Source organism: Larus michahellis, chromosome 2 (genome assembly GCF_964199755.1).
Source record: "Larus michahellis chromosome 2, bLarMic1.1, whole genome shotgun sequence".
Lineage (NCBI taxonomy): Eukaryota > Metazoa > Chordata > Aves > Charadriiformes > Laridae > Larus > Larus michahellis.
Genome location: NC_133897.1, coordinates 119,834,976 through 119,850,351, shown reverse-complemented (window position 1 = coordinate 119,850,351; position 15,376 = coordinate 119,834,976). Strand labels below are relative to the sequence as shown.

The window sequence follows — 15,376 nt, the reverse complement described above, 5'->3', positions numbered from 1 at the left end:
TTCTGACATTACAATTCATCTGTTCCGAAGGCAAGCTGTTCGAGTACTTGTTCCAGAGGGGAGACCAAAGCTTGTCAAATGTTTTTGTGGGTTTTGGTTTGTTTTTTTTTTTTTAATTTCACCACTCTTCTCCACACTCTTACTGATTAAATGCCACCTCCTTCTTTGTCCTGCCCTTTTCTTTTTCTTGCAGGGCTTTGTTCCAATGGGGGATGCTTTGGTTTCCCCACTCTCTACACATGCTTTGTGTCTCTGTTGCCTCCTTTCCTTGCTTCGTGCTGGAATGGTGGTGCTTCAGCCTCTCTGCTTTCCTCCCCTTCCATGCTGGGGAGGGAGCTGATGGTTTCCTGCGCTGCTCCTCTGGGCAGGAGACAAGCATCAATTAAGACATAAGCTCTAAGGCCTTCCTGATGTTTCCCTCAAACTTCCCTGGTTCCAGATAAAATCCTTTGCAGACGTTATCTCCCAGACTTTTTCTAGAGTTGGCCTTTTAAAGACTCCAGATGTGTCACTGTGTGCGACTGTCCCTTTACCTGTCAAGTCCTCCTCTTGTGATAGTTTCTTCCACTTTTCAGGCCTCTGTTGGAATGTAGTGGGGTTTTTGCACGTGTTTTTTTAAAATTATTGTTTCATCATAGTTGGTGGTTGTCTCTACCTGACACCTTCTCCCATATTTGACGCTCAAACTGCTCTTTTAAAGATCTTTTTTGTTGTTTATTTGTTTGGGGTTTTTTAACGTACTTCCAGATCTTATAGTCTTGATCCTTTTTTAAAGTTTTTTTTTCCCTCTATTGCAGAAGTTAGGTGTATTTCAGAGTTGTCATCTTGGACCTATAGAGGATGTTTCGCCTTATTGGCATGATCTTACTGGTTATTACCACTCAAGATATTTAGTGGGTTTGTTTTCTCTAACTAGTTAGATGATGTCTTCCCCCCATCCCAACAAAAGACTTCTTCAAGTAGTATTTTGAATGAGGATAATTTCACATAAAGCTTACTACCTCATCAGTAGTTAAATTAGCCGAGCTGAGCCTCTTGGCAAGGGCCAGCTTCTCCAAGAGCCTTGTTACAGAACAGCCTACTGAAAGAAAAATTTCATACCTAAATGCTTACCCTGTGGTGGCTGGTCCAGCTGTGGCAATTGATAGTGTGTCCTCAATTGTCTCACTTAACTTCTGTATGTTTTAAAAATAAAATAACTGTTCGTTTTGTTTAGCTGTTATTGATGAAGCTGCCTGTTGACTTTTTAATTTCGAGCTCTCCCTCAGAATCCTCTAATGATGTGCTGCTTCTCTGGTGTTGGCTTCTGTGTCATAACACAGCTATACGTACTATCAGTTTATGTTACTGTGTCTTTATTTCTTGCTTTTCAGTTTTATTGAAATGTGTTGTACAGTGGAGGCAACAGAAGCCAATAGCTAGAGAAAGTGAGATAGGCATTTCTTGTTGATTGACAGGTGTAATCTTTTCTGCTTCTTTAAACATTTGCAGGTCCTTTTGTTGTCCAAGCGCAGATGCTTTGCGTGTTAGTAATGACCAGAGAAGCACAAAGTTAGCACAAGAAGCACAAACTTAGAAGCAGGCCATGCCATCTAAAGAAATGTGCATTGTATAAGGTTTCATCCACTATTCTAAGGTCATGTGCATGGTCTGTTGTGGTGTCAGGTCAGGTAATAGCCTTTGAATATAAAACTAAGAGTTTTCTGATCTAGTTAGCAGAAGTCATACTGTCTAAACCTGGATAGTGGATTGCTACTTCATGAGGTTGGCAGTGGCAGCTTCTGTTAGCATATAGCACGTGGTTATATAGATTCGGGTTTCACCTACCCTTGTGGTCTAATATTAGCTGCCAAATGGATGTTTGTATCATCGGAGCTACAATGACTACTTGAAGAAATCCCTACAGGTCTGAAAACAATAATAATAAAAATTTCTTAGCCTTGGATCCTAACGTATCTTTTACACATAATGGAATCAAATGAACCAGATCTCAAATATGCTTTGTTCCTATGCCATATGGTTGTCATCTTGCCAAGCACTCTTCTTGCCTTCCAGAGCAGAGTCCTGTGTTCTCCTTTCCTCAAATCCTGCCCTTCGCACTAACCAAAGGAAATTGCCACTTGACCCCACGGTCATATGCCTACCATTCCTTTTCTCCCTTTGTCCTTAAATGCTTTCTTAGCATCTAAGAAAACCTCAAACACCAGAAAAGAGGTAAAATGAACTAAAAACCTTCATGCGCTACTACACTGAAGGAGTCTTTTGGATTTAACCTTTATTTAGCTTAATTTAGACCTTGAGCCCCTTCCTGCCAGCCACCGAAAAGCATACCTACTCTTCTGAGGGACTTAAAATGCAAAGATGGTCCGATTTTAGTATGGGGTGGGGGTAGGGAAGTATCTGGGTCGCTGATAGTTTTTGGTTCAGGTTGCGTACGCCGTGTGCGTAGCCCGATTTGGGAGCCCTGGGGAGGCCCCCCGTCATTGCATGTTGCCTCATACACGTATTTTTTAGCAGGAGGCTGTTTCCTGTCCCCACACCGACAGCAGCTGTGTGGTGTTGTGCCGCCTGTCCTGAGGTGTTAGGTAACCCATGTGCATTTTGAAATAGTTAATGATAATATGATTTCTCTCACGATAGTGTTCGGACTTTCTCATTCTCCTGCTTGTTATGAAATCTGTAGGCTGATAATTTTAATGGGAGTTACAGGAGGAGAGGGAAAAAGTCCCAGCCAGCCCTGGAAATGCATGGGATCGTGGTAGAGCTGGGTAAACGCTCCCTCTTGCAGTCTGTCTTAACAAGGACTTCCAAAAAGCCTGTCGCTTCAGTAAGTTCAGCTTTTATCCTTTCCTCGCGCTGTCCTCCCTCTTGGCAGTCTCTCTCCCTTTTGGTGGGGTTTCAGTAGATCATCATTTTTGAGAGGATAGGGTCATTGCTTTGCAAAGTTCAGCTTCGGAGACCACCTGGGAGGGGAGGTGGATGGGAGAGAGGAGAAAAACCCAGCAATGACAACAGGGCTTCTAAAAGGTGGTCCTTTTTCCCCGTGCGTTGCATCAATGCTAGAGTGAGGGATGTATAATTTAAGATTACAATTTCACACTGTATTTCTAATTCTCTGCCAGCCTGAACTGTAACTGTCAAAATTGCAGTTCTGTTTTACATCTTCATCATAAATTAGAGAATTATGAATGTATGGCTTTAAAGCCCTTTTGTGCCTTTTTTTTTTTTCTGCGGTTAGGTTATAGATGAAGCTAGCTATCTGTTTTATTGTCTAGTCTCGTAATTACTAAGTGGACGCAATGTCTTCAAAATTACAATTCCATCTGAGAATATTTTTTTTTTATTGGTTGCTGCAAGAAACATCTGGAGAGTGCTTGGAGCTCTTGTGTGTTACAGTGTTTCAAAGACACGGTTTTATTGGATCCTTATAATTTGTCCCTTTCCTTTTTCCTCTTTGTATGGCAGGAGGAGCTAATAGAGGCGTTTTTGTGTTTTTTTCTTAAGTCTGGGGAGGTGATTCCAGATATGAAATTCTTCAGATAGTCCAAAGGTGGTTTTTTTGTTGTTTGTGTTCAGTCTGAAGTAGGTAATATTCTGTAGATATGTCCAAAAACGCATCTTCTCTAGATGGGTCAGTATTATCTCTTTCTGCTCCTAGGCAAATTAACAAACCAAATTTAAAAAGTGCTAAGGAAAGCAGGCGGCTGGCTGATTCAAAGGGAGAGGCTATGTTTTTCATCACCACCCTTTCAAAGCCTCTCTGAATCAAAAGAACCATTGGATTGCGAAGGCAAGACCTATGCCACACCAGAAGCTCCCAGTTCAGCAATTTTCCCAGGGTAAAATTATAACTCATGTTTCCTCAGCACAGGCTGTAACTGGCAGCGTTCCTTCTACTTCTAAGGGTGAAATTGCTGGGGGGGGAACAGACATCTAATGTGCCTCTGGAAGTTTTACAATGGGTGTTAGCCTCCCTTTGTGGAAAGGTAGACGTTCTTCTGGAACATACCCAAGGGCAGGTGCTATTCAAACTGGAGTGTAAATTAACTTCAAATAAGGCAGTGCGGGCTTGTTTTTGTTCAGTTTGAGAGTCAAATTTAAAGAAGAAAACGTCATTTCTCAAATTCTGACAGTTCATGACGATCTCCCAGTTATCCCACTGAAGTCTGCATTTTTATGGGTCTTTAAAATCTTCAGATATGACTGCAATTCAAGATGTTAATCTTTATTCATGTACTACTGATAGGATCTTAACTCGCAAACAAAACAGACAGATTTTAGCAATGCTTGTGTTTTGGTGTTGCTTCTCACCAGAAGATTATCGGACAAATTGCAAACTCAGTCCGAGAAGAATGTAAGCACTTGGTTTCTTTCCCACTCAAATTTTGACACCATCTTTAAGGATTTGTTTAACTTTGCATTCAAATGTACCAGCATGGTTCTGGCAAGCAGAAGTCCTTTCCTTTAAACCCAGGAGGGAGTGTTGTTTTTTGTTTGTTTTTTTTTTTTTCTTGTCCTTTTCTTATGTAAAGACTCTTACAAAATATTCAGAGAGTGCCTGCTAGAAGTGGATAAAAGGCAACAACACTTGAGTGAGAAGTCTGACAAAATATACATTATTAATATATCTCAACCTACAAGATGTCCACCTGGGAACAGTTAGAAGATGGATTCCAGTGTCCAGAGCTCCTCTGCCCCTTTCCATGTCCGTTCCTGGCGTGAACCTCATGTACATGGGGCGGAGGTGGCTGTTGCACGCCTGTCTTCACTGGTTGTCTTCACTGGTGCAGGAGATGAGCTGGGAGATCCTCTGTCCCTCATGGAGCCAGCAGGAGCTGTTGGCTGCCCTGTGCTGGGCTGTTCCCAGCAAGTGGGGAGAGCTGGCACTCTCTCTCAGGGCAGAGGTATGGACTCTGGATGGTGCCCCAGAGTACATAGGTATGATATCTGCAAAGGTGCTGGCAGGCCACACCTCCTGCAGCAGGGATGAAGTGGTCCAAGGCGTTTGGATCGATGCTGCTGCTCGCCAGAATGAATGGAGCCTTGTACAGAGGAGAACTGCCCTGTTGTCTCTGTCCTTTGCCGAAAGGTGAAACTGCTTTTGCGCGCTTGCTTTCCTATGAGGTACAGGTAAATTTACGTTGTCTCTGCTACCTGAGGTTTGATAGAGGTAAGAGAAGAAAAGCGACCTATTTTCCAGGTTTAAAGGAAAGTAAATGAAACTGTCCTCGGGGTAGCAGATGCAAAGACTTTTGTCTTTGGTATAGCGTTGTGGGCAGAGCTGCCGGGCTGCTAAAGGCTCTTCAGACCTGGCAGCCTCTTTCCCAGGGACTGTTCATCTTTTTAATAGCATTTCTTTTTTTTTTTTTTTTTAAAGTGTCTAGGATGACTGAGCCTTTTTCCACTGAGACTGAGGGATCTTTTGGCACTTACTGGCTTGTAATAGTTTCTGCGGTATCTGGCGGGACCCCGCTTTTGCCTGTGAGAATAAAGAAGGCTGAGTGAAGGTCACTGGGGTGCCTTACTTTGCCACCCCGTGAAATATTTTGAGCAGGGCATGTCTAGTTAGCGAAGGCTCAGGCTGGGCAATTACACTTCCTCTGGGTCACTCCTAAATCAATTTTATTGCTAGTTAGAGTAGAAGCCAGTTCAGAACAGACGAGCTCCTGGTGAAGCAAGCGAATGCCAGGTATCCAGTCCAACCCCTATCGCAGGACGCCGTTAGAAGCGGCACAGGTCTCTTGACCTTTGGGCCGATGTTCTCCTGCGTCTAAACACTGCCTCTTCCAGCATGGTTAGGGGGTGTTTTTGCCCGCTGCATCCTGGGGTAAACACCCCGTGATTATACAGTGTCGGGTGGGCAGTGGTGTGCTGTGCGGTAATTGAGAGCAGCTTTCAAATCCGGTTTTGCTTGTAAATTAAATGGCCGCTTTTACTGAGACAGAATTGAATCAGCAGCGTGTCGGAAGACCGTAGAAGTTGTCTACTTCCATTATGAAAGTCAAAGTGGCTAGTGGATATGTGGGGTTTCTGGGGTAGTCAATCTGGGCTGGACTTTTTTTTTTTTTGCAATGTGGATTTTTGCAATGGGTTGGATATATGCCAAAGATCCTGCTTGTGTTCATGGGCTTAGGTCAAGTCCTGTGTCAGCCACGTTTACCGCTTGCTTGACCAAAGTGTAGAGGGTGTGCACGGCAAGAAATGGGTAGGCAATGCAGAAGAATGGAGCTTTAGTTGCAGGCCCTGAATGTAATAAATGAAAACATTTGGGCTGGCCTCAGCGCTGCTTACCCAAACAAGCAAGGGGTTAATCTTCCATAAAGAGTACAAATTCGTGGAATATCTGGAGGGCGGTATTAAACTTTTGTCTGCAGTTTCAAGGCTTAGGGGAATCTTCAGAGAAGTTTATAAGTGCTTGAGAAGATAAATCCTGTCTCTGTAAACTTGACCTTTTCCGGATTTTGGCCTCGCCATACTGGTATAAGCACAGATCCTTATTTGACTCCTGCCCTTATCCCTAAATCTTTTTTCTGTAGTTAGAGATTTTTCTTAAACTCTGTGTCCAGTTTCTGATGGAGGGTTGGTTAGAGCTGTTCTGCTGAAGTTAGCTGTGTGCTGCAGACTCGGCTACTGGGCGCTGAGATTCTCAAAGTGTCTTCAAGTTCTTGTCCAAGGGCATTTTTATCTGTCCTGCCTCTCCAGGTAGGCAGCTCTCTCCATCCAGCACAAATACCTCACTTCCCTCAGCCCCTGGCCTTGCATTTGGTTCTCTGCACCTCTGGCATTTATTCTAGGTCCTGATCAGCTCTGATGAAATCCCAGCAAGGCTCGTTCTACCAAGGGAATGCTCCCACAATCTCTCCAGCGCTCGCAGCACTGAGCAGGTGTACGTGCTCAGCAGCGCCAGCATCTCGAGGAGGAGGAGGCTGTGAGCAGCCAGCGTGTGGGATGTGGAGCAAGGGACCTCCATCTCGAGGGGCCAGATTTGGTGCTCCACCCTGGGGCCAGTGCCTCTGGGACAAAGAGGATGTAGCAGTTAAAATTGTCCTGTCAGGTAAGTGCTTCAGTCACCGCTGCTATAGCCACTGTGGTGTAACGAGAGGTCCATCGTTGCCTTTGTAGGCTTGATCTGTATTTGGGCTATTGCAGGATACAGAAGATAGCCCAACACGGTTTGAAAATCTGGAAAATCAGGAAAAGGTTTAATCCAAGGCTTTGTTTCATGATGGCCTATACCTAAAACTGTGGCTACGATGGACCCCTCTGGGTATCTCTGTCCCTCCTCTCAGGCAGCCCTGCGGCACCCACCTTTCTAAAATGCGTTGCTGCGTGTATTTCTGCAAATAATACTGAGCACTGCAAACATGGCAGTGGTGGTGGGAGGAGCGAGCAGCTGCTTGGTATAGTAGTAGGTCTTCTGCTTCATTTGGGTGCTTCAGCAGCTCAAGAAAACCTTCCCAGCTTCTCAAGCTCTCCACTGTGTTTTACTGTCTTTCATGGGATAATTTTGACCCTCTGTCACATGTTGACAGACATTCAGGATTTAAAATGAGACTTTTCCTTCAGAGGTCTAAAATAATAATTCTGGTACTACCGCTGAGTCTCAGAGGACCTGGTATCTCTGCTTACCGTGGCACTAAATTGCAGCTGATAGTGTTTTGGGCCTGTTTCTCACACAGCACTCAAACACAATTGTTTTAGAGTTTTGCTTTATAAACATAATTCGTAATGTTCAGAGTCAGCAATCCTAAAGCTCGCAGCTGCAAGGGAAAGAGCACTTGGATTATACTGATGAAAGGCAAAACATGACAGTGCAATTGGCATATTTTCGTTGGGGAAAACGATGTACTATTTCTTTGTTTTGCAGACCCAGTGGCACCAGTGCAGCCCAACTATCTCCTCAGAGAGCTACTGGCCATCAGTGTCGGGGTGAAGAAGCAGAAGAAAGGGCATGGATGTGCTCACGTGTAAAGAGTTTTTGCCAAAGATCTGGGCAACTTTGTGCTTATGGGCTCTTCAGAGTGAAGGTGAAGAGGAGGCACCACAACGGCGCACACACCTTAAGAGACCCAAATCCAGCTTGCACGCTCTGCACTGTGCACGTGGTCATCTTTGACCACCTTTCAGGGCTTTTGAGGGGTCAGCACAACCCAGTGTCATCTGTGGATGCAGCGTACCACAGCCATAGCCAGCGACTTCGGTGTGAGGACATCCCCAGCCCACAGAGGTGCCCAGGATGGGGCTTTCCACTTCCAGCAAGGCGAGCACGTGGGCTTCCTGAACACGTAGCTCTCTATCTTTGCTTGCTACACCTTCCAGAAGTGCCGTTTGTACTGTACTGATACTGTTTATGTTGATTAAATACTTTCTCCAGCCTCTTTGTTGTGGCGACTGTTTTTGCTGAATTGAAAAAAAGTGGGGGGTATTTGTTTAAGTGTTGTGGTGAGACATGATCATGATTTTTTTTTTAATCTTTAATGAAATGTTTGTTTTGAAAAAGTACATCCTCCAAATGGGGGCACTTGTGCGGGAGCTGAATCCGAAAGTGGTTCTACTGTTCCTCGTTATGATGAGAGAGTCAAACTAGGGTTTCCCACATCCCATGAGCACCCCCAAGCATTGGCCTGTTTTTTATTTCAGAGCCGGGCGCACAGCTGTCCATGACACTTGAGTGATTTCTGCTTTGTTCTGAAGGAAAAGGGATTTATGTCTCCAGCTTCCAAAGTTTGTTCACTGATTTGGTTTGTTCTCCATACAGTGCGTGTGTTCAGAGGAGACTTTTCTGCTGGAGATGGGTGATATTGGTGTGCTGACTGCTGTTGCCAGATGTTCCTGGGCACCAGGCTTTTGTGAGGAGAAAGACCTCTCTTGTGGCTTGCTGTTGTGGAGAAAAAGATACTGAATACAGACAGATTTGATGCTTTGGAATAAACTACTGCATGATTATTGTTTCTAACGTCTAGACTAGATAAGACAAGCTTGTCCTCACCTCCCCCCAGAAAATCCAAGAGAGTTTGAAATATGTAGCTTTGAGTTTCTCAGGAGTGATAATTGCTTGGGCTGTGACAGGGAGCCTCCAATAACTTTAGAATTTGATACAAAGGCTAGAGCTACAGTATATTGAGTAGCCAATATACACTCCTCCTGCAGCTGGGCTGGCTCACAGGGAATGTATTGGCTATAATAGCCTTAGCCAGCAATGCCTTGACTTGCAACCTAAAATGATCCCCACAGTCCTGTGAGTCAAGTAGATGGTTTGTACTTGAATGTTGGTCCTCCGGTAAGTGAGCTTGGGTTGTCTTGTGGTGGTATAGTTTTTGTAAAGGTTTCTGTCTTAAGAAGGGAACTGGAATGACTTTACTCAAGACCACAGAGTGTAAATAACACTTCTGAAACCACTGCTAATCATGGCAGTCTAACTTGAGCAAATATTTTGGGGGGAGGAGGAAGCCTCCTGTCTCTTTGATTTTTGTACACTTAGCAGCATGTTGTAATAACTGATTTTCTTCAGATAACTCTTATTTCTTCCACTTGCTACCAGAAGGTCGACATAGTTCCTGTGTTGTTCTTTGGTAGACTAGTTGCATGGGTGTGCGTCTCAGCCCTACAGCTACTGTGTTTTTTGAACACAGATGTAAAGGCTTATTCTTTAACAATATTCTTGAATGGAGCCAGGGAGAAGGTGATATAGAAGGAAAAAGGCAGGGAGGAGGAGAGATCTGAAAGCTCTCCTCCATGATCCTCAACCCCCTCTGGTAGAAAGACTTCTAAATCCCAAGGATTTTTGGAAATCTCAGGCAGGAGGAGTTCAGGCAGGGCTGCTTTTGCAGCTCCTGTTGAGCCTACAGGAAGGCTTGCCTAGGGCAGAAAATGAGAAGCAGGTTCAGATATACTCAAAAGACTTGGGCGTACCAACTGCTTGTTGAAAGACTCTTTCAAATATCAGCAAGAAAGTGGAGAAGCCTCAAAATGTTTAGAGTTTGCTCTGGTAGAGTAGTAGTTTTGTGTGATGAACCAAAACTGAAAAGTTTTCTAAGACCTTAATGTCTTTAACCTGACTAGCACATAGATCTTAGCACTTTTGAGTACATAGTTTCAGTAATAAATTAATTCTGATTTAAAATCAGAAGTCATTATTTTGAAAAGTTGTTGGGGGGAAAAAAATATCTTTGAGTACTAATATTGATAAATGTTTTACAGGGTATTTCAAATATTTTAGTCCAGAGGAAGCACTGATTTCCTGTCCTTAATTTTTTGTAGGGTAAACAGTCAGATAACTGAGAGGGAAAGGTACGAAGCCAAAAATGGACAGTTGACAGATCAGCAAAGGCTGCTGCTCATCCAGCCTGCAGAGGCTCTAGCTGTGCTTTGTGTCCCATTCATGAATAAAGTTCATGCGGTTCCCAAGGCAGATGACAACCTCTGTCATCTCCCGTGTGGGAACAGCCATGGCTGAGCTAGAAACCCTTCCTGGGTGCAGGTCTCACCTGCCTGACACCAAGCACACCAAGGAAGGCTTCCGAAGAACTTTTTGATCCTTTTTGTCATCAGCTGTTCTAGCTAGCTTGCTGGATCTCATTGAGTTTGGTTTCTATGGTTCCCTTCTTTTCTCCAGTAGTTGTTTCCTAGGAATTACATTTGTAATCAGTTTAGGTAGTAGAAGCTTATTTTACCAGCCGTGCCTTGTTCTAACCACTCTCGTAGTTAAACTAAGCTCATTCACTTCCATGTTTGCAATAATCCAAGGCAAGCAAGCCGTGTATCTCTTCAGAGAGACTGTTTGCCTCTGTGTTATCCTGTCCATAGCTGAACAAATACAGTGATTTAACTAACGCAGTGATTTAACTTTGATCTGTTAAACAAATGTCGGTGGTCTTAATGCTGTACCCACTGGATGGTGATCATCTGTGCTGTGGCTGCGCTAGTGGGTAGTGCCACATAAAAGAAACTGGTTTTTAAACACCCGGTTCTCTGAATCCTGTTTCTGCTTTAATTTCTCTGGGGCAACGGCAGGAGAAATACCGTTGCCCAATTTCAAAGTGGTCTCCAAAACAGTGAACTGGTTTTATCCAGGGAAATGTGCTTTGTGAGCTACGGTTGGAGCAAGGCTAGCATTATTGTATTTAATATCTAAACTTTGAGCAGATGGGTGTCGTTTCTTTGAGGCACAATAAATGCAGGTAACTTGAAGGGGGAATGTTGAGAAGGAGGAGGATGAAATAAGACAGTGTGAGGTTTTATTATAAATCATGGAGTTGGAAGTGGTTTTATTTCTTGGGAGTTTTAGTAGGTAAACTCTGTAAACGGCAGCTTGGTTTTGTTTTTGGAAACTGGTTCCCTTTTCTTACCGTTTTGGGCTTTTTGGGTGTGGTTTGTTTGGGTTTGTTTTTTTTTTTTTCCTTGTAAAATGCCCACAGTCCTTCAACCCATCTCCCATCCTGGCAGTGATGTTTATACTACACATTCTTCTACCGTTTCATGCAGCCGGCGCTATCGCAGCTACGCTGAATGAGGTCCCAGCCTAACTACAATATTAACCCTGCAAATCTGTTCATTTTCTCCCGAGCAGCCCCAGGCAGGGGATACAGGAGAATGTGTCCAGTTGAAAAACTATTACAGGCTCGGTGGTGCTGCAGTGTGCTAAATTGCAACAGGGCTGTGTTTTTCTGCCAGAGAGGATCCTGCTAAGGGAGGTGGTGGTGTCTGTCTCATACAAGTTCCAGAAATTGTTTTTTCGTTTGAGTCTCAGCCTTTGTTGATGATTTTATTTAATTATTTTTTTTCCAAACTGTTTGTCTGCTTTTAAGCACTGAAATGTGTTCCCTTCCTCACACCCGCTGCTTTCCTCCTGCTAATCGTCCAACACGTGCTTTTTTTCCCCCTGGTTTGTATTGCTCCTTGCCTTCTTACTTTCGCTGTTCCAGTCGTTGTTTTTAATTTTTTCTTCGTTATTTTACTAAATATCATACTGCAGATCAGTAGCATCTTGGGTGGTGGTTGTACCACATAGCATTTATAGCAGACATTAGTTTTGCATAGCGTGTGTACCTTATTTTGTCTGGACTTGTCTTCATTGTGCTGCGGGCACCTCCTCAGGCAATTGTAGTGATTAAGTGTGGTATTTCTGCAGATTTATATTAACTTCTGCTTAAAAAGAAAACGAAGAAAACCCAACCCTCCCTCCCCGCCCCCCAAAATCCAGACTAGGTATTTTTCTTCGTCCCCTTCGTTTTTATCAGTATTTGACCTAAGCTTGCTTTTGTGTATGAAAGAAAATTAGTTAAGTACCTTGTGGTTTATAGATGCCTTTTGTTACATATAACTTGGATTTATTGTGCAACACTGGCCTGTAAATCATTTCAGTTAGACATTTACCTGGCTAATGTTGCCTTTATGGTTTGAATCTTTTTAACAGCCATGAGAAATGGTGTTTTCGGCGGCAAAGGACTTTGCTAGTCCAAGTAACCCGTAACTCACTCTCCTGGCTGCGCTTCGCTTCTGCGAGGTTTGCAGAGATGTTTACAAGGAATCCATTACCTTGAAGGACTGAAAGACGTGTTGAAAGAACAAAGAGAGTTTTGTGATGAAGTGTACCTGGCTTCTCGCTGCTTTGCTTACCTTTTAAATGTAAAACCTAGTCATTTGCAAGGGCTTTTTCGTTCCCAAGGCATCCCTGCGAGATGCCGCCCCGTATGGAGCTTTCCTTCAGTCGCAAGCGAAGCGGGGTTGTCTCCAAACCAACTGCTCTCGAATGCGTTTCTATTTTAATCCCTGGCTTTTGAATGCAGCCTGCCTTACTGGCTCCAATACATCGCCCTGCCCAGCCCCACCCGCCCCATGCGCAGGCTGGGGCTGCTCTTTGCTGGCGTTCCGGCTCTTCCTTTGTGACTAAAAGTTGGTTTCATCAGCAAAGCATCGGCTCCCGCTCGGCTCCGGGAGCTCACCTGCCTTGGGGGAAAAGTGGCTCAGACCTGCAGCCTGTGCGGGGCAGGCGGGGGCATCTGTCGCCATACATCTAATTTTTAAATGGAAAATGTCTCTCTCAAAGGCTGTCGATGTCCAGTGGTCTGCAGTCCATGAGCAGTTGACTAGTCCAGGTGTTTCTGCTTCTGTTTCCGTGCTATGTGAATTGGGAGTTCGAGAGAAGAGTGTGCAGGATGGAGGAGTTGAGGGTTTGTATTTCTGTTCTGACTGTACGGCACTGACGGAGGGCTCGGGAAGGAACAGAAAGTCTACCTGGGGTCACCTTCATTAAGGAAAATTGTAATTGTTCTTTCTCTTTCTGTCTGCAGCTCTTTCTTTCAGAGCCTTTATCATCAGCTCTTAAATACGAGAATGAGCTTTTTTTTTTATTTTTGGTATGGGTTGTCTGTCACGAGCAGTATTCAGGAAGAACTTGTTTTATTGAACATGATTCCTACTTTGTGGGTTTTATCACTGCATTTTCCCCCACTTAAAACGTAGCCAGTTAAGACTCCTAGAGCTGGATTGATTTTAAAAACTGCCGAATATTTGTCTGTGCTTTAATGAGAAGAAAATCAACAGCTGAGATTATTGAGACAGTGCTATTGACTGGAGACTGTGGGTTTTTGTGAGGTTTTTAAGGAAATCATTAACCCAGGTCTATCTCTTCACAGGACAGTCGTCCCAATATGTCAAGACCTCTGATCACTAGATCCCCTGCATCTCCATTGAACAATCAAGGCATCCCCACTCCAGCACAGCTCACAAAATCCAACGCACCAGTTCACATTGATGTGGGTGGGCACATGTACACCAGCAGCTTGGCCACGCTTACAAAATACCCCGATTCCAGGTAACTTTAAAAAGCTTGTTCTGCATGTCTTTGGCAACTCCTTTTCTTCCATTTCATGCTTGGACGTCCTGGGGCTGTCTTAGAATGATAAGTTTAGTTTCTTTTGTTTCAAAATTAAATTAGGTTTCTGTGTTCGAAGGAGGTGAGAGACTGATTTTTCTTTTCCCTGCTCCACTATGTTTCAGACAAATGGCACTCCTGCAAATCCCTACGTGTATGTACTAGAACCAAGTCAATGGTAAAGAGCACTTACTTTCTACCTCCTAGAATTCTGGGTTTATGCCAGGGCACCCATTCTGTGGTTTATTACATTGAAAAACTGTAGCGATACTGCATTTAAGTCCAAAGGTGGGGGTGTTAAGATATTTGTTTTGTTTCTTTTGGACCGGTAACCTCTCTCCCGTAGTATCAAGGTGTAGTCTTGGATGTGTCACTTGAGGTAAAAGTAAGGTTGTATGTAACAAAATATAGGACAGCATTAACTGAATACTTTTTATAGAATCTTAGGGCTTTTCAAATAATTAGACTCTTAACTCTCTCTCATGTACCTTCTAAATGAAACATTTATGACTGTGGTAGCTTACTGGTCTTAAGCAGTTAGAAAATTGCATGCATGAGCAAGTGGTGTATGTAGAGCAGATGAAATAAGAGTGCAGCTTTAAGGAAACAACAGTGCACTGAACGCAGCATGCGTGGATACTACATGGTGGTGAAGGTAGGGATATTGTTATTCTAAGAGTTGGTTTATCAGTCAGCAGATGTTGATTGTGTTCACAGTATTGGTCTATACCTTGCCCTTCACTGCCTGGTCCTGCTCTAGAGGGAAGGCAGTGTTACCTTCGCGGTCTTTCCAGCATTTGTGGGGGGAGGTTTTGAGTTTCTCGATCCCACAACTCTGAGTTGCCTTACTGAAGGGTACAAGGCACTCTTCCTGATACGTGATTTTGTTCTAAGCGTGGGTTTCACTGGTACTACTGCCCCGGCAGCGTTGCCTAGATAGTTTTAGGTGGGACAGGCGTAGTGCTTGTAACACTAAGAGCTGACAGTGCTAGAGGAAGAGAACAGTAAATAAAGGCGTATGAAAGAGAAACAGCTGGGCACATGGCGTTTCTTATGACAGCCTCCTCAAGGAAAGCCAGGCAGAGGGAAGTAATAGGAGCCATGCCAAAGCGCAGGCCTGCCAGGAGAGATTGAAGCAATGTCTGGAAAAACTCAAACTGTTCTTCGAAAACCAAATCTATCGTTTTGGGGAACTTTGTTTAGGGACCTGCTTGTGTTCAGCTTATAGGAGCTGGGATTACTTAGGGTTTTTTCAGTAGCTGGAGTAGTGATGGTGTCTGAAACTGTTGTGTGTGCAGAATGTCAAATTCACAGGGACAGCATATTACTTTAAGTGAAGAAACACTAAAATGTCTTTCATAAGTGTGTATGGTGGCAGTGGAATTTAGGCTTAATGTATTCTGTGTTCAATTGAGCCATTGTAGCACTTGAAAGTGGAAGCTATGACTGTAGTATCAAAGCCAGTTTAATAAATTAAACATTTTAAAGCTCTTCAAACAT

The 15,376-nt window shown here is 43.8% G+C and overlaps 1 protein-coding gene across 6 annotated transcripts in view; it reads left to right on the top strand.

Annotated features, from left to right (window-relative positions):
* The window catches only part of KCTD1 (potassium channel tetramerization domain containing 1), a 106,839-nt gene that overhangs the window by 55,616 nt on the left and 35,847 nt on the right, over positions 1–15,376 (top strand). For all 6 annotated transcript variants that reach the window (XM_074576881.1, XM_074576883.1, XM_074576880.1 and 3 more), the window contains one exon: positions 13,638–13,816. In XM_074576881.1, the coding sequence (XP_074432982.1) occupies positions 13,638–13,816 (179 nt within the window). The remainder of the gene's footprint in view (positions 1–13,637; positions 13,817–15,376) is intronic.